The sequence below is a fragment of the Colletotrichum higginsianum genome, chromosome 1, assembly GCF_001672515.1.
Source record: "Colletotrichum higginsianum IMI 349063 chromosome 1, whole genome shotgun sequence".
Taxonomy (NCBI): Eukaryota; Fungi; Ascomycota; class Sordariomycetes; order Glomerellales; family Glomerellaceae; genus Colletotrichum; species Colletotrichum higginsianum.
Genome location: NC_030954.1, coordinates 3,786,961 through 3,807,027, shown reverse-complemented (window position 1 = coordinate 3,807,027; position 20,067 = coordinate 3,786,961). Strand labels below are relative to the sequence as shown.

General features: G+C 47.4%; 7 protein-coding genes across 7 annotated transcripts; 3 read left to right on the top strand and 4 right to left on the bottom strand.

The window, feature by feature from the left end:
* Positions 1–5,003: 5,003 nt before the first annotated feature.
* Positions 5,004–5,499, bottom strand: CH63R_01135 (Prefoldin; the record flags this gene model as incomplete). Its single annotated transcript, XM_018296110.1, has 3 exons — positions 5,004–5,170; positions 5,233–5,394; positions 5,475–5,499. The coding sequence occupies 3 exons, from the start codon at positions 5,497–5,499 to the stop codon at positions 5,004–5,006; spliced, it is 354 nt and encodes a 117-aa protein (XP_018164472.1).
* Positions 5,500–5,968: 469 nt separating this feature from the next.
* On the bottom strand, positions 5,969–7,967 carry CH63R_01134 (prolyl-tRNA synthetase; the record flags this gene model as incomplete). The annotated part of the gene is given in 5 exon segments (XM_018296109.1): positions 5,969–7,329; positions 7,394–7,556; positions 7,576–7,658; positions 7,714–7,804; positions 7,962–7,967. The coding sequence occupies 5 exon segments, from the start codon at positions 7,965–7,967 to the stop codon at positions 5,969–5,971; spliced, it is 1,704 nt and encodes a 567-aa protein (XP_018164471.1).
* Positions 7,968–9,135: 1,168 nt separating this feature from the next.
* Positions 9,136–12,404, top strand: CH63R_01133 (CBF/Mak21 family protein; the record flags this gene model as incomplete). Its single annotated transcript, XM_018296108.1, has 4 exons — positions 9,136–9,780; positions 9,849–10,942; positions 11,029–11,539; positions 11,595–12,404. The coding sequence occupies 4 exons, from the start codon at positions 9,136–9,138 to the stop codon at positions 12,402–12,404; spliced, it is 3,060 nt and encodes a 1,019-aa protein (XP_018164470.1).
* A 134-nt stretch (positions 12,405–12,538) lies between these two features.
* CH63R_01132 (uncharacterized protein) lies at positions 12,539–13,223 on the bottom strand (the record flags this gene model as incomplete). Its single annotated transcript, XM_018296107.1, is given in 4 exon segments — positions 12,539–12,820; positions 12,825–12,943; positions 13,003–13,126; positions 13,221–13,223. Coding segments are annotated over 4 exon segments (528 nt in total).
* Positions 13,224–14,132: 909 nt separating this feature from the next.
* CH63R_01131 (Thioesterase superfamily protein) lies at positions 14,133–15,090 on the top strand (the record flags this gene model as incomplete). The annotated part of the gene is made up of 3 exons (XM_018296106.1): positions 14,133–14,227; positions 14,327–15,002; positions 15,061–15,090. The coding sequence occupies 3 exons, from the start codon at positions 14,133–14,135 to the stop codon at positions 15,088–15,090; spliced, it is 801 nt and encodes a 266-aa protein (XP_018164468.1).
* Positions 15,091–16,384: 1,294 nt separating this feature from the next.
* On the top strand, positions 16,385–17,338 carry CH63R_01130 (Adenylyl-sulfate kinase; the record flags this gene model as incomplete). Its single annotated transcript, XM_018296105.1, has 3 exons — positions 16,385–16,392; positions 16,623–16,875; positions 16,967–17,338. The coding sequence occupies 3 exons, from the start codon at positions 16,385–16,387 to the stop codon at positions 17,336–17,338; spliced, it is 633 nt and encodes a 210-aa protein (XP_018164467.1).
* Positions 17,339–17,543: 205 nt separating this feature from the next.
* Positions 17,544–19,046, bottom strand: CH63R_01129 (V-ATPase subunit C; the record flags this gene model as incomplete). Its single annotated transcript, XM_018296104.1, has 5 exons — positions 17,544–17,750; positions 17,807–18,299; positions 18,356–18,447; positions 18,572–18,666; positions 18,752–19,046. 5 exons carry the CDS (start codon positions 19,044–19,046, stop codon positions 17,544–17,546), a joined length of 1,182 nt encoding a protein of 393 aa, XP_018164466.1.
* Between the last annotated feature and the right edge of the window lie 1,021 nt (positions 19,047–20,067).

The following is a 20,067-nucleotide window of genomic DNA, read 5'->3' as shown; positions in this document are numbered from 1 at the left end:
TAGCTAAGTAATACCTCTATATATTATTATAAAGGGTAAATATTACCTCCTCTCCTAGTATACTAATAGCTAATTCCTAATTATATAGTATATTTATTTAAGTAAAAATAAATAAATAATAAATAATATTAGCTTAAATTAGCTAAAATACTATAATTAGTATATAAAGTCCTATATAAAGGGTTCTTATTACCTCTTAATTCTTAATAATTATAATAGCTATAAATTAATTAATTTTAATAAATACTATAAGGAATAGAATATTATTACTTTATACATACTTCCTTATTTATTATATAAGCTCTAGCCTCTTAATATTAAGTACTTTAGCTTATTAAAGTACTTATATAGTAAGGAAATTAAGAAGATAATACAAATATAGATTTTATATATTACTAAGGATAACTTCTTTTCTACTTTTAAAGTAGTATTCTTTACTTTAATAAGTAAAGATAATATACAAGCTAATTTTAAATAAGTAGGCCTTATACTTTTTAACCCTAAAGTAGTTATTTCTTAATTAAATTTTAAGCTAAAGATACTAATACTCTTAATTTTATAGCTAAGTAGCTAAGGCTCCTAAAATGCAAAAATACTAACTATAATACTAGAGAGTATATAAAGTACTTCCTCCCTTAAAAAGAAGATTTAAGTATATTAAAGTAGCTTACTAATACTTTTATATAAAGTAGTTAACTTATAAGTAAAAAGTATTAGTAAGTTAGCCTACTAGTTAGCTCTTATTAAAGTTAAGAATTATAGGCTTTATATAGTAAATAAAGTATTAAGTAAGTACTAGAGGGCAAAAAAGACCTAATTACATTTTAGAGGGTTACTTAATACTACTAAAGTAGAAGTACTATAGGGAGAAAAGGATATAGTTAATACTAGAGGAGAGAATAACCCTTAGAAGGAGGGTTGTATAGAAAGTACTAAACTACGCACGCAATACTATAGTAATTGCAAAAAGACTAGACATAATGCATAAATTTATAAAGTAATTTAGAATAGTAATAAAGAAGAGAGTACTAAGTAGTTTTAATTAATTTTATATATTATAGTTAAATTAACTTATATAAAAAGTAGAAGAGTAAGAGAGAGTATATTACTTACTATAATATATTACTTACTATATAGGTACATTATAGTTATTATAATTACTAAGAATTAGGAGCTACTTAATACTCTTTATATAAGACTTTATATACTTTTAAAATACTATAACGTACGTGCATAGTGAGCTGCGCATCATAGTGAGCTGCGCACGTCCACTGCCTTTCTACCTCTTAAACCTTTACACCTACTTTCCTCCACGTACGAACATGACTTCTTCTTCTAAAGAAAGCCGTATTATCCTTGCCCTCCAAGCTATCCAAAAAGACCCAAAAATGTCTGTACGAAGAGCTGCCTCCACCTTTGAGGTTCCTGAATTAACCCTTCGCACGCGACGCGCTGGTGTACTCCCACGAGCCGAGACGCGACCAAAATCAATGAAGATGACTATAACTGAAGAGGAGGTGATTCTTGAACGAGTTATTGACCTAATTGATCGAGGGTTCCCTCTGCGACAAGAAGACGTACGAGAAATGGCCGACTAACTCCTAAACGCGCGCGACGGGACGCGTACGGGACCCCGATGGGCAGAGAACTTCGTACGACGCGTCCCCCAATTGAAAATGCGATTTCGACGTCGAATCGACTATCAGAGGGCCTTAGCTGAGGATCCTACAATTATACAAGGCTGGTTTGCACTCGTGCGAAACACAATTGCAAAGTACGGAATACTTGATGACGATATCTACAATTTTGATGAGACTGGGTTCCTGATGGGAATGCTGTTGCATGCAAAGGTTGTTACAACGTCTGACTGTAAGGGAAGGCCTCGTACGAAGCAGCCTGGCAATCGGGAATGGGTTTCTGTCATTCAGGGTGTGTGTGCAGATGGCTGGGCGATGCCTCCGTACGTTATTGTGAAGGGCAAATATCACCTCCTCTCCTGGTACACCAACGGCCAATTCCCAGCCACATGGCGCATCCATCCAAGCGAAAATGGATGGACGACAAATGATATTGGCCTAGATTGGCTACAGCACTTTAATTAGTGCACAAGGACTCGTACGAAGGGCTCTTATCGCCTCTTGATCCTTGATGGTCACAACAGCCATAAATCGACCGACTTTGACGAATACTGCAAGGAACAAAGCATTATTGCTCTCTGCATGCCTCCCCATTCATCGCACGAGCTCCAGCCTCTTGATGTTGGGTGCTTTAGCCCGTTAAAGCACTCGTACAGCAAGGAAATCGAGAAGATGATGCGGATGCAGATTTCGCATATTACTAAGGATGACTTCTTTCCTGCCTTTAAAGCAGCATTCTTTGCCTCAATGGGCGAAAACAACGTACGAGCTGGTTTTAGACAGGCAGGCCTTGTACCTTTTAACCCTGAAGTGGTTCTTTCTCGCTTGGATTTCAAGCCAAAGACGCCAACACCATCAAACTCACGGCCAAGCAGCCGAGGCTCCTGGGACGCAAAGACACCAACCACAGCACTAGAGGGCGTACGAAGTGCTTCCTCTCTTAAAAAGAAGATCCAAGCACATCAAGGTAGCTCACCAACACCAATGTACGAAGTAATTGACTTCCAGGCCAGAGGTATTAGCAAGTTAGCCCATAGGCTTGCTATTGTTGAGGCTGAGAACCGTAAGCTTCGTACGGGGATAGAGGTACTAAGTAAGCGCCGGAGGGCAAAAAAAACACGACTACGTCTTGGAGGGTCACTTAATACTGCTGAAGCAGAGGCACTACAAGTAGAAAAGGGTGGTGTTGATGCTGGAGGAGAGAATAACCCTCAGAAGGAGGGTCGTACGGAAGGTGCTGAACCACGCGCGCGACGATGTGGCAATTGCGGAAAGTCTGGACATAACGCACGAACCTGTGAAGTAGTTTGGGATAGTGATGAAGAAGAGGGTGATAAGTAGTTTTAATTGATTTCGTACGTTGTAGTTGAATTAACTTATATAAGAGGTAGAAAGGCAGTAGACGTGCGCAGCTCACTATGATGCGCAGCTCACTATGCACGTACGTTAGTTAATTTAAGTTAATTTTATTTATAGTCTATTTATTTTTATTAGAGTAAATATACTATTAGAGTAGGAATTAGCTATTAGTATACTATAAGAGGAGGTAATATTTACTCTTAATAATAATATATAGAGGTAGTACTTAGCTATTTATATATATACTCTAAATAATAGAAATTTATTTATAATTACTAAGCTACTTTATATAAGGCCTTCTATAGGAATTAGAAATTATAATAATTTCTATATATAATAGTATTCCTATTAAGAAGCCTATTTTATTAAAATTATAAATATTATTATTAATTCTATACTTTATAATTATATTTTATATAAGAGTAAATTAAACTTATATAATTATAGAATTTTTAGCTAATACTCTCTAATAGTTAATTCTATATTAAAAATGTATTTTTAGTTATAATTAATATTATATAAAGTTCTCTACTTATTAGAGTCTAATATATATTATATATCATTTATTAAAGAAGTAATTAATTATATTTTATATATTATTAAATTATAGTAGAAATTCTTAATTAATTAAATTAATAATTTATTTAAGAATTACTATTTCTTCTAATTTAATTATTTTTATTAATTCTAATTATATTTCTTATTATAATAGTTATTTAGTATATTAGTAGTAGAGTATTACTTTAGGAATATTATAAATATAAGTAGCCTTTTGTATAAATAGTTTTAAGTCTTTTTTAATAGCTTTAAGTATAAGGAGAATATAGCTTTTATTTAAAGTAAAACTTATAATTATATATAGAGAAAAGTAGTTATAAAAGAGAAGAGTAAAGAATTAAGAGAATATATATTACTTACTATAATATATTACTTACTATACATATATATTAGAGGAATTTTAATTTAGACTATATAGTCTTAGGAATTAAGGCTTAAGAGAGAGAGGCAATTATAAGAGTTTAGCTAAGTAACTAATTAGAAATACTTTAGTTAGAGTATATAAGCTATAACTACTCTTCTACACCTTAAAGGAAAATTTACTATATAGTTAGAATTTTTAAGTAAAAGTTATATAATAGAGCTATACTTACTCTTTCTAATAGGACCCTACTTAATTAAGTACTTTTAGCTATACTCTTATAACTTAATTTCTAGTATTATATAATAATAAGAGTTATATTATAAAAAATAATAGTATAGAAATTATTATTCCTCTCTAATTCTATATTACTAAACTTACCTCTTATTTAAGCCTCTAAATAAGAGGAGTACTAAGAATAGAGGGACAATAATTTCTATACTATTATTTCTTAAAACTTTACTCTTATTATTCTATAGTATTTAAAGCTAACTCTTTTTTACTTAAGAATCTATTTTTTAATAAATAGTTAGAAAATAGACTTTTTCTAGTAATAATAAGTATATTATTTACCTTATTGTACTACTTACTATATATATATTATACTAATACTATTAATACTTTATAAAAATAAAAAATATAGAAATAAATACTCTTTATAGTCTATCTATTAGTAGTTATTATAAACTAATAATTAATCTTTTTATTTAATGTATTTTTCTATTTAGGTAGCTTAAATTAAATTATACTTTAAAAGAGAAAGTCTTTAATAGTTTTAGTAATAGGAAATTTTAACTAATAGTATTTCTAGCTGTAGGCCTTTAGACTAATAAAAACTATACATTATACTGCCTGGCTTTGCATAACCTTTTGCCTTAATACTATATAGTTTTTAATAAGATACTAGAGCGTCTATAACTGGGTTCTGAAACTTACCATCCTCAACGCTGCGAACGTTGGATGTCTTTCGTTGCACAATGATCTCAAGGTCCTGGATGTTGTTGAGAAGCTGCTGTACCTTTGCTTCGTAGAAGCGCTCAGCTGACTCGGTGTCCTTCGATACAACTAGCGTCAGCATCTCTTCTCAACTACATACCGAAACTTGATTGGAAACCAGGCGCGAAACACATAAATGTTAGACCTGCCTTTTCAACATAGAAACCAGTCCCGACGTCGACGATGACATGTTTAGGGTCTGATAGTTCCCCACGCACGTAGAGAGAATTGGTCAATGGAACTAGCACGGACTTTTCCTCTGCAGAACTATCGTGTCAGCCCAAATGCGACAACTCAGACGTGTGGAAATACAGGACAAACCTTCTTGCGATCCAGGGCGTGCCTTGACGCAGCGAAGGCATTCCTTGAACTTGGCCTGGGCGCTGTGCAACTGGGCGAAGGAGTTTGTCAAGTGCTCTAGCTCCTCCTCCAACTGTTTTTTCACCTGACTGAGCTGCTGAGCATCGAGGGTCTCAAGGTTGACTTTCAAAACCTAGTCAGCAATGCAGCAAGAAACCCGGGCATATCCAACATCATCAAGACGTTGCTGTACGGAAACTCACTGCTCTCGGAACCCTGGGCGGCCATAGTGGATGATTCTCGGGCTCGAAAGTGGCTCAATTCCGCAAGCGATAAGCAACTTCCTATAAGTTGGTATCACCCAGTATTGTTGAAGAATGAAAATCACGGGACAAATAGTCGAACGGAGCGTTTAATTTTGAGAAGGCGTTGACGCTTGCAATCGGGGGTTGCGCTTCACTTTACCTTCCCCTCCCTCCACACTGCCTCTTGCGTGCCCATCTGACAACACACGTGACTGACCCACGACCCACACATGCACACGACACCGCTTCCACGGATTGAGGGTGCCACAAATCTAGCACATGTTTGCACATGAGGTAGTTTTGGCGTCTCTCGATTTGGTTCTCGACGTACAGTTCTTGGCTGGTTCCACGGACTGGAAATTGATATTGTATACACTGAATTCCTTGGAGATGCATGGCGATGAACCACTTAGCATATTATACAGTTCCAATGACCCACCAGGTCACTCTAGCTAGAGCTGTTCGAGCAGTTCTGATACGCGCCGACGAAGATTCGAGAGCGGAACCGTTTCCCTGACGCCGAGACTCCTGCACTGAACCTCGCAGCTTCCTTTATCCATTTTCCAAATCTTGCCCACAACGACAAGGACCGGGTATCCTACAAGGTCTGCATCCTGGAGCTTCCATGCCAGGGACACTGTGCGATCATCTAGAACCACATCTACCATGTCGCCACCACTTGGAGATGCCGCAATCTCATCGTAAACCTCGGCTGCGTCTTCAGCCAGATCTGCTGCTGAAACGACCGCAACTTCGTATGGGGCTATTGCGCGAGGCCACTGCAGGCCCTTGTTGTCTGCCAAATGCTCGACCACGGCACCAATGAGCCGTGAAACGCCGATTCCATGGCAGCCCATTTGCATCAGAGTCGTATTCTCCGATGGCCGATGTCGACCTTTCTCTTGTGGGATCGAGACGATGGCCCCGAAGGGTTCAGAGTATCTTGTCCCTAAGTGAAAGGTGTGCCCCACCTCCAGGGCCTTCTGCACATGTAGAATACCACAATCACAGACAGGACACCCGTCGCCAGCACGAGCGGCGAGAAGGTTAAGCAGCTGGCCATTGTCATTCCTCGTGATTGTGGTGATCTGTACGTCTGCTCTTTTCGCGCTTGAGCTAAGCATGGGCCACACTCTGTGCTCATCTTGGAGCACTTCTCCAATGGTATTCCTCAACCTGGAGTCCACCACATTGACGATTTGCGGTCGATTGACAGTGTCTTGGCTGCCAGAGAGTGACACTGGAAGGGCATCCCGCCACAGAGACGCAGCGTCGTCGATGCCTGCATCTAGGTCAGGGACGATAGACTTGATGGCCGGAATGCTGATGTCGCTGGCCCCGATTTCAGCCAGTCCGGACTCCTCCTGAAGCTGTCCCGGATACCAAGCATTCACTAGTATTGTGCGATCCCTGCTGATCCCCCGCCAAACCTTTACGGGAGGGGCGTTAGAAACCTCCGTAGCCGTTTCGCTTCCCAGTTCCTGTGCTTCCTCGGCGACGAGTCTTGTTGCCGCAACCTCTGCGTTCACTGTATAATCACATGTGTTGCATGTGACCACGGTGTCTTCGCCGACGGAGATTGGGAGATGGTACTCATGGCTAAGGTCGCCCCCCATATCCCCGGAGGAGGCCCTGGCTACCAGCACGGGCAACCTCAAGGCTTTGAAGACACCAGCGTATGCTGACTGGACCTTGGCATACGTATTCAAAGCCGCATCAACGGAGACATCAAACGTGTACAGATCCTTCATGGTGAACTCGCGGGTTCTGAGCAGTCCATGTCGAGGGCGTAGTTCGTCGCGAAACTTGCGTGCTGTACACCTAAGATCAGGATTCGGGATCACGACGAGATTGAAAGTGGCGCTAAGGCTACTTACTGATCTGATAGAGGCGAAGGGGTAATTCCTTGTAGGACTTGACGGTTTTTGCCACCAATGTAGTGATCTCCTCTTCATGTGTGGGCGACAACATGTATTTTGCCCCCTTGCGATCATCAAAGCCGAAGACCTTCACCGGGGAGTTGAACAGATGACGACATAACTTGAAGATCTTGACTAACCTCGGGCTCTAGTTGTGCTAGACGGCCGCTCTTCTGCCAAAGATCCTTGGACGTGATGGTCGATAGAGAGACTCTGGAGGCCCCTACCTCAAGTATCAGCAGGCGACAAGTAGCCTTGTTCTTTAGCAGCAAACGTACCCAGCTCCTGCATGTGATGGTCAATGACTTTCTCCAGCTTGTCCTGGACGCGTCGACCGAGGGGGAGGAGGTGGAAGATGCCAGAATGAGACTGATCAGCTAAATCAGCGGGTTCCGTGACGAGACTGGGGCTTTCGGCAGCCAACTTACCTGTCTGAGGAAACCAGCTCGAACGAGCTTTTCGTGCGCGCCTGAAAAGGAATTAGTCGCTTTTCCTTGGACATCTACTAGCAGAGCCGTGCACTCACCTTCATCTTGCCTGGGCGTGATACCTCCGGTTGGGACCCAAATGGTTGAGAGCCGGTTTCTTACGCGTGCTACATGATAGCTACGACCACTGGTCTTGCGGCAGATAATCAGTAAGGAAGGTCAACTTGACACATTGATGAACAAGCACTGACTTGGATATTCCCAGCGCGCGATAAGCCGTAGAGATTTGGCGCGGGATAACAACGCCGTGTCAAGGAAACCAACCCTCGTGGTCGATATGAAGTCATGTTAACAGGTAGTGCAGAGGTGGGCAGTGGATGGTAGAACCCAAGTGAAGCCGTCCGACTCATTCGCTGGATGCGAGTGAAATGACGAGAGTCTTAATGATAAGCGCTGAATGTGAAGCGGCAGACAATTGAGGTGACCATTCGAATGATTGTAAACTGGCTCGACTTGGAACAGTCAACTGTTAGCATTCAAGAAAGTCTATGTGGCTACTAACAGCTTGAACCGAACGCTGCTACATACTGCAGCCAGCGTATGCAAACTCAGCGGTCTGTAACCGCTTACTCTGAACCAACAGCCGGGAGTGTTTGACCACAAGAAACAATTGTACGTACCTACTGACCCGGCAAGTAAAGAGTTGGTTTGCTCAAGATTCGAATGGCCGAGAACCTTCGTCTGTATTATGTCCAGCTTCGGACAGAGTCCAACCCAAGACTGTCGTCTCTCACTGCGAAGGAGATAGTGACGAAAGGATTAAGGTGGTGAAATCCCCATAGTCCAGGGCGGAAAGACTAGCAGAGAGCAGAATATCATACAAAAGGTATTTCGAAGCTCTGCGTGGCAAAAAGTTACTATTGAGCTTCTATCCAATTGCGGGTCAAGATACAGACAGAGGTAGGTCATAAGGAGAAATCGAGGCACCCAGCAGCAGGGACCTCATACAAGGCACTTCTTTATCGATAAGAAGACAAACCCCACTTCCACGGTTGAAATCTACTTTTTTTTCATCTTCTCATCACTGCTGCTGTCCATCTCCATGCGCGGAGTCTTTTGTTCTGCAGCCGAGCCAATCTTCGACTTGGGGAACACGCGACAAAACCAGGCCGCAAATCTATACACTTAGTCGCCAAAAGAATACAAGACTCGTAGTCTCTTCTTTGTCTCTGCTAGTCTTCGTTGCGCTCAAGCTGCGAAAACCCCAACGCCATGGCTAAGTCCAAACGACAGTCCGCTGGCACAACTTCTCAGCCAGAACGGTTGAACGATCAGTCGCTGTCGAGCTTAACAGCCAAGATCGAAAAAAATTTGAGCAACCCCTCCAAAGTTGACGACTCCAAGAAGAACAAGAAAAGAAAACACGCCTCCGACGAACCCTCGACGAGCCATCACCAACGAAAGAAGCAAGCCCACGCGCGTGAGAACCCAACACACGACGGCAAAGCAGCGCAGACCAAGCCAAAGGGCAAAAAGGGTGGCCCCCTCACTCGAGACGACCTCCTGGAAGAAATTCGTGCCCTGGGCGGCGATGAGGAAGATCTGAAGCTTATCGGAGATGTCGATTCTGACCAGGAGGAAACCGCTGGCGAGGCTGCCTCGATCTCTAACGACCCTGTCGACGGGAAGCTCCAAAACGAACTCGCTGCTTTCGCCGCTCAGCTCGGCCTCCAGCAGTACCACGAGGAAGCCACTGCCAGTGACCTCAACGGGGACGACAACGTTGACGAAGACAATGACCAGCTCGACGAGGACGAGCCAATTGCCGAGTTCGAGACCGCCAACAGCTTCACCAATCAATTGCCCGCTCAAGAACCTACCCGCAAAGATGCCAAGGATGCGCCCAAGAAGCAGTTCGTGAGCAGTTACCTGAAGTCATCCAGCTTTAAATCATCCTTTGTGGTACTAATTATGTTGCCTAACAGATATTTGAGCCTCGCTCTGATTGGCACGGCGCCGAACTGAGCCAGCTTCCTGAGCCAACCTCTGCCGAAGTAGACGGTAGCCTCGGTACTGTCAACGCGCTTAAAACACATGCATTGGCCCTCCTGGAGGCAGACGCGTTGGCGTATACCAAGAGCGTTCTAGCATCATCCTCCCGAAAGTTCTTGTCCACTATCATGTCCTCGGGAACCCTGTCCGATAAAGTGTCGGCACTCACCCTGGCCATCCAAGAGTCGCCTTTGCACAATGTTAAGGCCTTCGAATCGCTATTGGGACTCGCAGCCAAAAGGAGCCGTGCTCAGGCGATTGGAGCGCTGGGCGCGCTTGTCGATCTTCTCGGACCCGGCCTCGTCCTGCCTCCAAACAGAAGGTTGCGGACGTTCCAGACCCAGCCAGGTTTGATCGGAACACTGCAAAGATCGCCAGTCAGAAGCTGGAATTCCAGCCAGCCCCTTCCCGGTCGTCTGACGGAAGCGCATCTCGTTCAATGGGCATACGAAGATTGGCTGAAGACATCATATTTCAGGGTCATTCAGCTTCTCGAAGTATGGTGCAATGACGAGATTGAATACTCTCGCACTCGTTCTCTGGATTTCGTCTACGGCTTGCTCAAAGACAAGCCGGAACAAGAGACGAACCTGCTGAGATTGCTGGTAAACAAACTTGGTGATAAGGACCGGAAGATTGCCTCAAGAGTCTCATATCTTTTGCTCCAACTTCAGAACACTCACCCGGGAATGAAGCAGGTCGTCATCAAGGGCATTGAGCAAGAGGTTCTTCTTCGGCCAGGCCAGACCTTCAGAGCAAAGTACCACGCCACGAACACCCTGAATCAGACAATTCTGAGCAACCGTGAAGTGGGCACGGCGGAAGCGCTTCTCCGTATCTACTTTGACATATTTGTCACTCTTCTTAATAGCTCCGCCCTCGGAAAGGCCTCTAATGAAGGCCAGCAGGAACAGGTGGCTTCAGGAAAGGAATCGAGCGTGACGACAGAAACGGCCGATAAGCTGGTCACTGCAGTACTGACAGGCATCAATCGCGCAGTGCCATTTGTAGCTGCGCATGACCCCATGTACGAATCCATCTGGTTTTATTTTGTTTTATCCCGATCCCCCCATTTGGCGACCATAGGAAAGTACAGAGCTAACTCACTCACAGTCTTGAGACTCAGATGGACACACTATTCCGGATTGCGCATTCTACAAATTTCAACACCAGTATTCAAGCACTCATCCTTATCCAGCAAATATCCGTATCAAGACAGTTAGAATCAGATAGGTTCTACAGAACTCTGTACGAATCTTTGCTGGATCCCCGACTCGCCAACTCTTCAAAGCAAGCTTTGTACCTCAACCTGTTGTTGAGGTCTCTGAAGGCCGATGTTGATACGCGCCGGATCAAAGCCTTCGCGAAGAGGATGTTGCAGATTCTCAACATGCACCAGCCTGCTTTTGCCTGCGGCCTGTTGTATGTGGTTTTCCAACTGCGCGTTCAGTTCCCCGACTTGAGGGCACTCCTTGAAGAGCCTGAGGACAATGACGTCGAAGAAACGGCCGGTTCACCAGTGGATCAGGAGCAAACCAAGTCCGTCTCTAGGGGAACATTGTACGACGGTCGCAAGCGGAACCCGGAGCATAGCAACGCGCAAAACAGTTGTCTCTGGGAAATTGTATGTCCAATTCCCACTTACACCCGCGATGCTCCTGTCACTAACAATCGCACAGGTCCCCCCCCTTACTCACTTCCACCCTTCCGTGTCGTTGCTCGCCACCAGCCTGTTTTCAGATGACAAGCAGATGGCCAAACCGGACTTGGAGAGTCACAGCCTGATTCGCTTCCTCGACAAGTTTGTGTACCGCAGTCCCAAGGTAGCAGAGGCTGCCCGAGGAGCATCGATCATGCAGCCGGTGCGCAATCCGGACTCTGGCAGCATCTGGCTTGCCAAGAGGACTGGCTCGGCAGCTGCTGCGCCCATCAACACACCAAACTTCTGGAACAAGAAAATTGAGCAGGTTGCAGCAGAGGATATCTTCTTCCACGAGTACTTCAAGCAGGCGGGCAAGAAGAACGAGGCAGGCAAGAAGGAGGCCAAGCCGTTGGCCTCCGTGCCGGATGAGCCCGAGGACGATGCCGAGGAGGATGAGATCTGGAAGGCGCTTACTGCTTCGCATCCCGATGGTCCGATTGACAGCGACGAGTCTGATCTCGACATGGACGGCTTTGACGACAGCGACGACGACTCAGATGGTGGCGTTGTATTTTCCGATGGCTCCGGTGCCGAGCTGTCTGACGGCGGCGAGGTCAATGAGGACGTTGAGGGATTCGAAGATGAGGAGGACGATGACGACGATAGTGACGAGATGGGCCATGGAGGAGAGGCTTCTGAACTTGCTGCGCTTCCTGAGGAAACGAAGGAGGCGAGCGAGAAGAGCAAGCGTGCTGGCCGATCATCAAAGAGGAAACTCAAGGACCTTCCCATGTTCGCCTCTGCGGATGATTACGCAGAGCTGCTGGCCCAGGAAGAGGACATATGAGACAGTTGGGACATGGGTGATTGTTAATGGCGCAGTACAAATAAGAATTAAAAACAAAACAAAAAACCACCAGGTTGGTCCCCCTACCCGGTATGGGCTGTCCTCTGCTGCTCACCTCCCCCTGCAACGCGTCCTCAAGTGTCGAACCACTCCAACACATCATCTTTGGTAAAAATGGCTCGGTATGTTCTGTCCCCGTCGGGTTGCTCCTTCTCCTCAGTGTGGATGCTGTGAAGCTTTGGTGGTTCCCCTCCTGGCACAAAAACACGGAAATGAATATAGGCGGGACCAGAGTCAGGCAGGGCGGGGACATGAACTTTGCCAAAGAGATGGATCCCGTACGCTGAGACGGCGACTCTCACGGCAACAAAGTCACCCGGGCCGAAAGCAACCAACTGCTGATCATCGAGATGTTCCTACCGCAGCTCTAATATGAGAGGATGGACCTGGGAAGGTTGGAGGAGTATTCTTACCACTGCCCGGAAATATTCGGCCTCGTGCTCTGGCAGGAATAACCATTAGTATAGCCAGACTTTGATCTGCCGTGATGGGATACGTGGAAGGCGGCGGGGAAAAACACTAAAAGTCGTGAACATACTACGGTATTCGTGCCGAATATGAAGCAGCTCTTTCTTCAACTCCTGCTCGATCTGCCTGAAGACCCTGATGGACTCCTCTTTGGGCTCGTGTACTCTGCCCAGGTCTACGGTTTCCGCTGTAGCCTGAAGCAAGCCATGTCAGACAACGAATCAGACACGCACACCCCATAACACGTGCAACTCCGGGATCAGGAAAAGAGAAAGAAGAGAGCATCACCATTTTACTGATTGCGTCTGTGCAATAGGTGCGGCGAGTTTGCGCTTTGAGATGGGGCAGCAACGGAGATGATGCGATCTGAGATAGGATGCCAAGCCGATGGATGATGAATGATGAAAATCAAATCTGACTGAGCCAATTCACTACTCATCGGCTGCTCAACCATGTGTTTTATAGTTGTAACCGGCTGGTCTTCAGGGCCTGACCGAAGTGAGGGGTACAGAGTGCAATGGACCTGGTGACCTCAAGTGTGATTGCTTGACCAAGAACCCCCATCAACGCACCGACCGGCACTGTACTATGTAAGGTACGTGATGAAGTCGGTCCCTCTTGAGGTCGCACAGGTACACAACATGTAAGAAAAACAACAACAGTAAAAAACACAGCATAAGTGCTATAGTCAGCACTGAAAACAGTACATGGTTTCCGGGGTAATGAGAAACGCAGAATCCTGATAGTTTCCACGACCATAACCATCCTATGCTTGAAGGTAAAATGACACTGTATAACCAACAGCGAACTGTGGACTATTTGTCTGGCAGTTTCAAGGAGGGTGTGATGTCATGTGGTCAGAGTCGTTTCCTAACAGGGAGGCGTGGTCTTATGGCCGAAGGTGAAAAACGGGGATTATCTACGACCCTTATAGCTTCAATTGATGCATACCTTCCCTACCTGGCTGAGTATTGGGGGAAAACAAGCAGTCATGCACCTATCGGGGCCATCGCAGTCGCATTGTCCTTTCAAACACCTCGGCTCTGCGCGTAGCTGCAGTGTACTTCCCTGACCTGGCTTCATCCCTCCCACAGACGAACTTTTAAGCTTCTGCCCTGATTCTCTCCGTTTAACGAATTGGTAGCAAACTATGATGACGACACCTCATACTCCGTTGAGGAATGTGCTGAGACAGCCCGCATGGCGCTCTGCAACTGTGCAAGCCCACGCCTTACAGCCATCGGCCCGCTGCCGCCAGGCCAGTTTTCGACGTTACCACCCAGTTGTAGGTCCAGGTGAGCTATTGTCGGTTCTTTTGATCTGTGTCTAACTCGACTGATCCTTGTATCAGATCAAGCCACGCGACCGACACGAACCCACTCCCGACTTCGCAGAGCCGTCAAATTTGGCGCGTTTGGGCTGCTCTTTGCCAGCCTGGGATTCGCCACGGCAGCAACTCCTCTCGTGCCTGGACTCCTTGATGTGACACGATATCGGTCTGACGAGGATAGTCTGCGCGCTTTTGTTCCGGAGGATGACGAGGCTCGAGAAGTCGACGACTTCATCAACCGTCACCCCCTTGCGGCGGAGATGCGGCAGAACCCTGACATGATAGAGTCTCGTCCTCATATGAGGCTCCCTGAAGCACTGCGGCGTCACAACCTCACGGGTGGCGCGCTCCTGGGGCCCGGTCGCATTACGGTGCCCCCTGTCTGCTGGACCGAGAAGGGTGGCAAGTCATTCGTGTCCATCTCCCACCTTGGCACAGATATGTGTGGCCATCCTGGTATCGTTCATGGTGGACTACTAGCTACCATGCTAGACGAGGGCCTCGCGCGGTGCTGTTTTGGTGCGCTTCCGCATAACGTGGGTGTCACAGCCAGACTGGAAATTAACTATAAGAAACCGGTGCAGGCGGGCACTTACGTTGTCATGCGGGCGCGGACAATGAGGGTTGAGGGGCGCAAGGCGTGGGTCGAGGGTCACTTGGAAACGCTGGCGGCGAACGGAGAGGAGCCCGTGATTCTGGCGCAGGCTTCTGCACTGTTTGTCTCTCCTAGGTTTGCAATGGTAGGCGACTCTCTCCCAGCCACCGCTGACTGACCTCAAATGCTGACGCTCGCGATAGGTCATGGCGAAACTTAACGCGACTTCCTGAGAAAAGAGCTGTTGCGTAACGACGCCTGCAAGACCACTGATAAGCTAGGCCTGCCTGGCATATATGTCATGGACAGTTCTGTAAGACGGCTAAACCCGCCTGAACGTAGACGAGGATGATGGTATATATGCCTTAAACATCCGGCTACTTGCGAGAGACGCAAACGAGCGACATCTATAGCATTCACGCGCTTATACGTGACCGGAGTTTCTGATGTTTTTTCTTGTAACACAACATAGACGCCAAGAAGTTGGCATAGTATGGATCTGCATGGGAAGCGAGGGAAAGTGCTTTCGGCACAGCGTATGATCTTTGAGAACATCGCAGACGATAGACGGCTAGCTCCGCCATGAAACGATGCCGACGAGGAAAATATACAATACATGTCATCTGATGCATCGTCGTGTCGCTATGTGCTATGTCAAGGCTAGCAAGGGCTGGCATCATCGCGGTCAGGGTCCTGCGTGAAGCGGCTCTGACCTTCGACGGGCTTCGGCACCGACGGTGATGACGGCACGGCATCCGCAGACGGAGCGGGAGTCGGTATTCAAACCGGCCGGAAGGCCTTTGGTCCAAAACACCTAACAGAGATACCTACCTATATACTTGGGTACCTGCCGAGAAAATACACTAGGTAGTGTACCTGGTTGGAAGGCAGAGCGCTGTGACGTGGAAGACCCGCCAAGCGATGATCCACCTTTAGCCGATCTGACGCCATCGGTCGGCGCTCACTCTGTCGCATCTCAAGTCGAATTTTTCTCCTTGAAGTCTGCTATTGGCACTAACGGCTTGGAGGGGAACCGTATCAATGCGCTCTTCCCACCGCACCCGCTTCCTGCCTTGGAAGCAGACGAAGCCGATGCCGGTGCGCTCCACGTCCCCCTCCGAAAGCCGCCCATGGCAGCCGATTCTTAGGCACACTCGTGAGCGGGGCGGAGGGGAACGACAGGCTATTTGGGCCCGAATGGGCGAGAACGTGGGTGAGGCATGTAGATGGAAGTTCCGGCGACGCCTTACACAACAGCCCACAACGCGCTAGGTATACCTACCTACTGACTTAGTTTTTGCCTTGGCCTTACCTCTCAACCCATTGTAGCTTAGCTTATGTAACTCAAAAGGGAAGTGCCATTACTCGGTCCATTTTTGCGTTTGTATGTGCCGTACGTTTTTACATAGAAAGGTACGTTGTGCTCCTCGTCCTCTCCCTCCGTCTTGAACTGCCACTCGCTCTATTCTCAACCGTCACATTTTTTGCGTGTGGAATTAGCAACACCTCTTATACCAGAAACCTACAATGGCTACGTGAGTACCATCATATACAGAAGCCCAACATGTGTTTTGATTCGGCCGACGCTTATCCGACCTTTCTCTCTCTCGGATATTCACTGCCCTCATGTTCTCAAAACCCCGCAGTCACCCAAGCTGTCTGTTTTTATTGCGCCAACTACCCCGCCATACTGCCATAACACTTACTCTACGCGCTCTGGATGTATGATTTGGAGTTGGCTAACGCACTCATTTCAACCCAATAGCAACATCACATGGCACCCCTCCCTCTCGCGCCATGAGCGCAACCAGCTTCGCAGCCAGCGCGGCTTCACTATGTGGCTGACCGGACTCTCTGCCTCGGGCAAGTCTACCGTTGCCACCGCCCTTGAACAGCATCTGCTGCACCTGGGAGTTGCCGCCTACCGTCTGGATGGCGACAACGTTCGGTTCGGGCTCAACAAGGACCTCGGTTTCTCCGAAAAGGACCGCAACGAGAACATCCGTCGCATCGCAGAGGTATGCTCCAAACCTCTTATTGCGTGGTTCTCAACCTTCGCATTGTCCACCCTAGAGATTCCTCTAACCAATCTGCGCCAACCGCGGACAGGTCGCCAAGCTGTTTGCTGACTCCTCAACTGTCGCTATCACCTCCTTCATCTCCCCCTACCGCGCCGATCGCCAAGTAGCTCGCGAGCTACACGCCCAGGCCGGTCAGAACAACGACGATGCCATTCCCTTCATCGAGATCTTCGTCGACGTGCCCCTTGAGGTTGCTGAGCAGCGCGACCCCAAAGGTCTTTACAAGAAGGCGAGGGCTGGAGAGATTAAGGACTTCACCGGCATTTCCGCCCCCTACGAGGAGCCTTTGAGCCCCGAAATTATCATTAGGACCGACAAGTCGAGTGTCGAAGAGTGTGTGGCCCAGATTGCCGACTGGTTGATTAAGGAAGGCCTTATTTCCACGAGTAAAACGACCTAAGATAGACGCCGACAAAGGTTTTCAGCATCTTCCCCATGTCTCTCATTGCGCCCACCGTTCGGACCTGTCAAAGTAGAAACAGCCTAAGCCCATTCTACCCATGGTTCCATTGTCTCCCAAATCCATCCCCTAGGTGCTCGGTGCATACATACAGGTGCGAGGGCCGGGCCTCTTGTCTCCATCATATCACCCCAGTGTAATGCGCTCAGGGGAAGTCGAACTCGTAGTACACATATGCCGTGTACTCATGGCCCTCGCCTCCGCCTAGGCCGGCTGCCGCCATCTCGGATGACAATGTGGCGTCATCTTTGGTGATCTTGCCGCGCTTATCTCTCCCAAAAGCATTGCCTCCCAGATACGAGTAGTTGGAGTCGAGTGCAGTTTTAACCTTCTTGACCAACTTCGAATTTGTCTACAAGCCAGTCAGCATCATCGCACGCCACATCAGAGCGACATTGGAGCGCTAACCTTGATAAGGACACTGACGTAGTCAAGTGGGAGTCCGTAGCGAAGGACTGCTTCAACGAATACGCGCAGTGCGAGCACGTGCAGCCAGATCATGACGCTCTCGCTCCAGCCAGTCCGGCCAATTCTCAGAGCCTCGCCCCATGTCTTCTTCTCTTCGCGAGCCACCCTGTCCAGCTCGCGTTGCTCCTCCTCCTTGCCGCCTTCGACGTACTTGTACTGACGCGGGGTCCATTTCTGCTCGCGACACTTTTGTAGAAATTCGGCACTGTGTTTCTTGAATGCTGTAACGGCAAATAAGGTGAACTCCTCGTCAGAGGCAACTTGTACGGCAGAACGGGGGACGACCATCGGTGCCAACGTTTCATAGCTTCTCAAGAAATCCTTCTTCGCGTTGTTTGGCACGACGATCAGATGCGTCTCCAGATATTCCGAATGTTGGATGAGCAATGCTGGATCAACGACAGGGGTGAGGGACTTAGTTGCCAGGTTGCCACTGCCATGGAACTGTCAGTAAACGAAATATTGTGGCGCGTCTCCAGGAGTGCGTACGTCTGTTTGCGCTGCAGCGTGGCGAAGTTTGTCTTAACCGAGTTATACTGATTGAACTTGCTCTTGACATCGTTGTCGGTAGTGATGAGCTCCTAAGGGACAGTCAGCTTCTCAATTGTGACTTGTCGTTGGGATTGCATCTCGGTGTAGTTTTGCGCTTTCCCCAAGCGTGCACGAGGGTAAATTTATGTCCAAGCACGAGTTGTATTCAGTTACCTTTTGTAGAGTATCGACAAGTTCGCTCAGAGGCTTGTCGGCGCGGTATCGGACCCTGTTCCAGGAGAAGGAACTGACGTATTGATCGGTAGGCTCTATTGGCAAAAGATACCTTTAGCGACATGACCGATAGTGCAAAAGGAACAATGGAAGTGTTGGAGGGGGGTTTGAGTATCTCACTGTCGTTGACCATCTTTTGCTGGGAGATCTTGTCCTCGTCGCCGTCGAGGATTGACTTCAAGGAGTCAGCGACCTTCGCTACGACAGCCTCGCAGGTAGACTCCAGTTTAGCGAGGTCATCGGCTTGCTGAACCAACGCATCCAAAGTACCGATTTTGAAATCAGGTATGTTGAAAGGGCGTACGCTGCCATTCTCGGGCGAAATGGTAGCGTTCAGGGAGGCAATGGCGTCTTCCTTATCGCTGGAGTCGAAGATGCCGAGCGGCAGAGAAACGAGTGCGTATCTGGTAGACATGGTTCTGAATAGGATGAGGGCTAGCTATCCATACGTGTCGGTGTGTTGGCGCGTTAGGAGGTTTATCGACGCGATGATGATAGCACAAAAGCTATGAGGTGTCGACGAGGTAAGGGGAGCTAAGGTAGGTACGATGGGTAAATAGCTGACGCAAGGCAGCGCTGACGCTGGCACTGGGATCCTTAGAGAGGTACACTTGAGCATCGGGGGATAGCAAGGGCGCTTACCTCGTAGTTGATGTGAAAGGAAGTGCCCGCGGATCGGGATCGAGGGTTGCCAACTCCAGTGGGATAATGGTACACGAGGGGGCAGTCTCGAAAGTTGATTCAGGGCGAGATGCTGCGGAAGACGCAGGTGGAGGAAGATTCGATAGGTAATGAATGAGCTGGTGCACTGGTCCAAGTCCTGGCAAGTAGTAACGACAGGTACTCTATACCTCACCTGCCCATTACCTGAATCAAATGCACTGGCCCCAGGTGCCAACGGTACTTGATCACCCACTATTCAACGCGGGTGTGTCCCTGCGCTGCCCATACCTTCCTTGCCTTCATCTGTGCTAACGGCGTCCTGATAGGGGCCTATCATTGTCTTCCCATAGCAAAACACCGATCTAGCCATTAGCCACAGCTGCTCCTCTACCGTCACACACCTATGCTCCTTTCTTTCCCAATCTCTCCGCTCTGCATCTCTGTGTTGATCGTTACATCCTCACACCGTACATATTTCGTCAGCTGCTCAATCCATCATTCGTAGCGAAAGGACCCGGTCTCTACAACGAACGTCCTAGCTTCAGCCCTATCATCGTGAACCGCAACATACCGCCAGCTCCGCTCCACATTTGACTTGAACCCACATCCATACTGAGGCTCTCGACAGCGTCGATTCTGCTGTGTTAACCGGATCCCCTTCCCACTTGGTTGAGTCGATTGACAATGTCGATGATCTTAAGCCATTGGTTATTTTCGAAGAGGAGCTGACTCGGCACAATCACCGCACGATATCTCAAGTTTTCTCACTGATA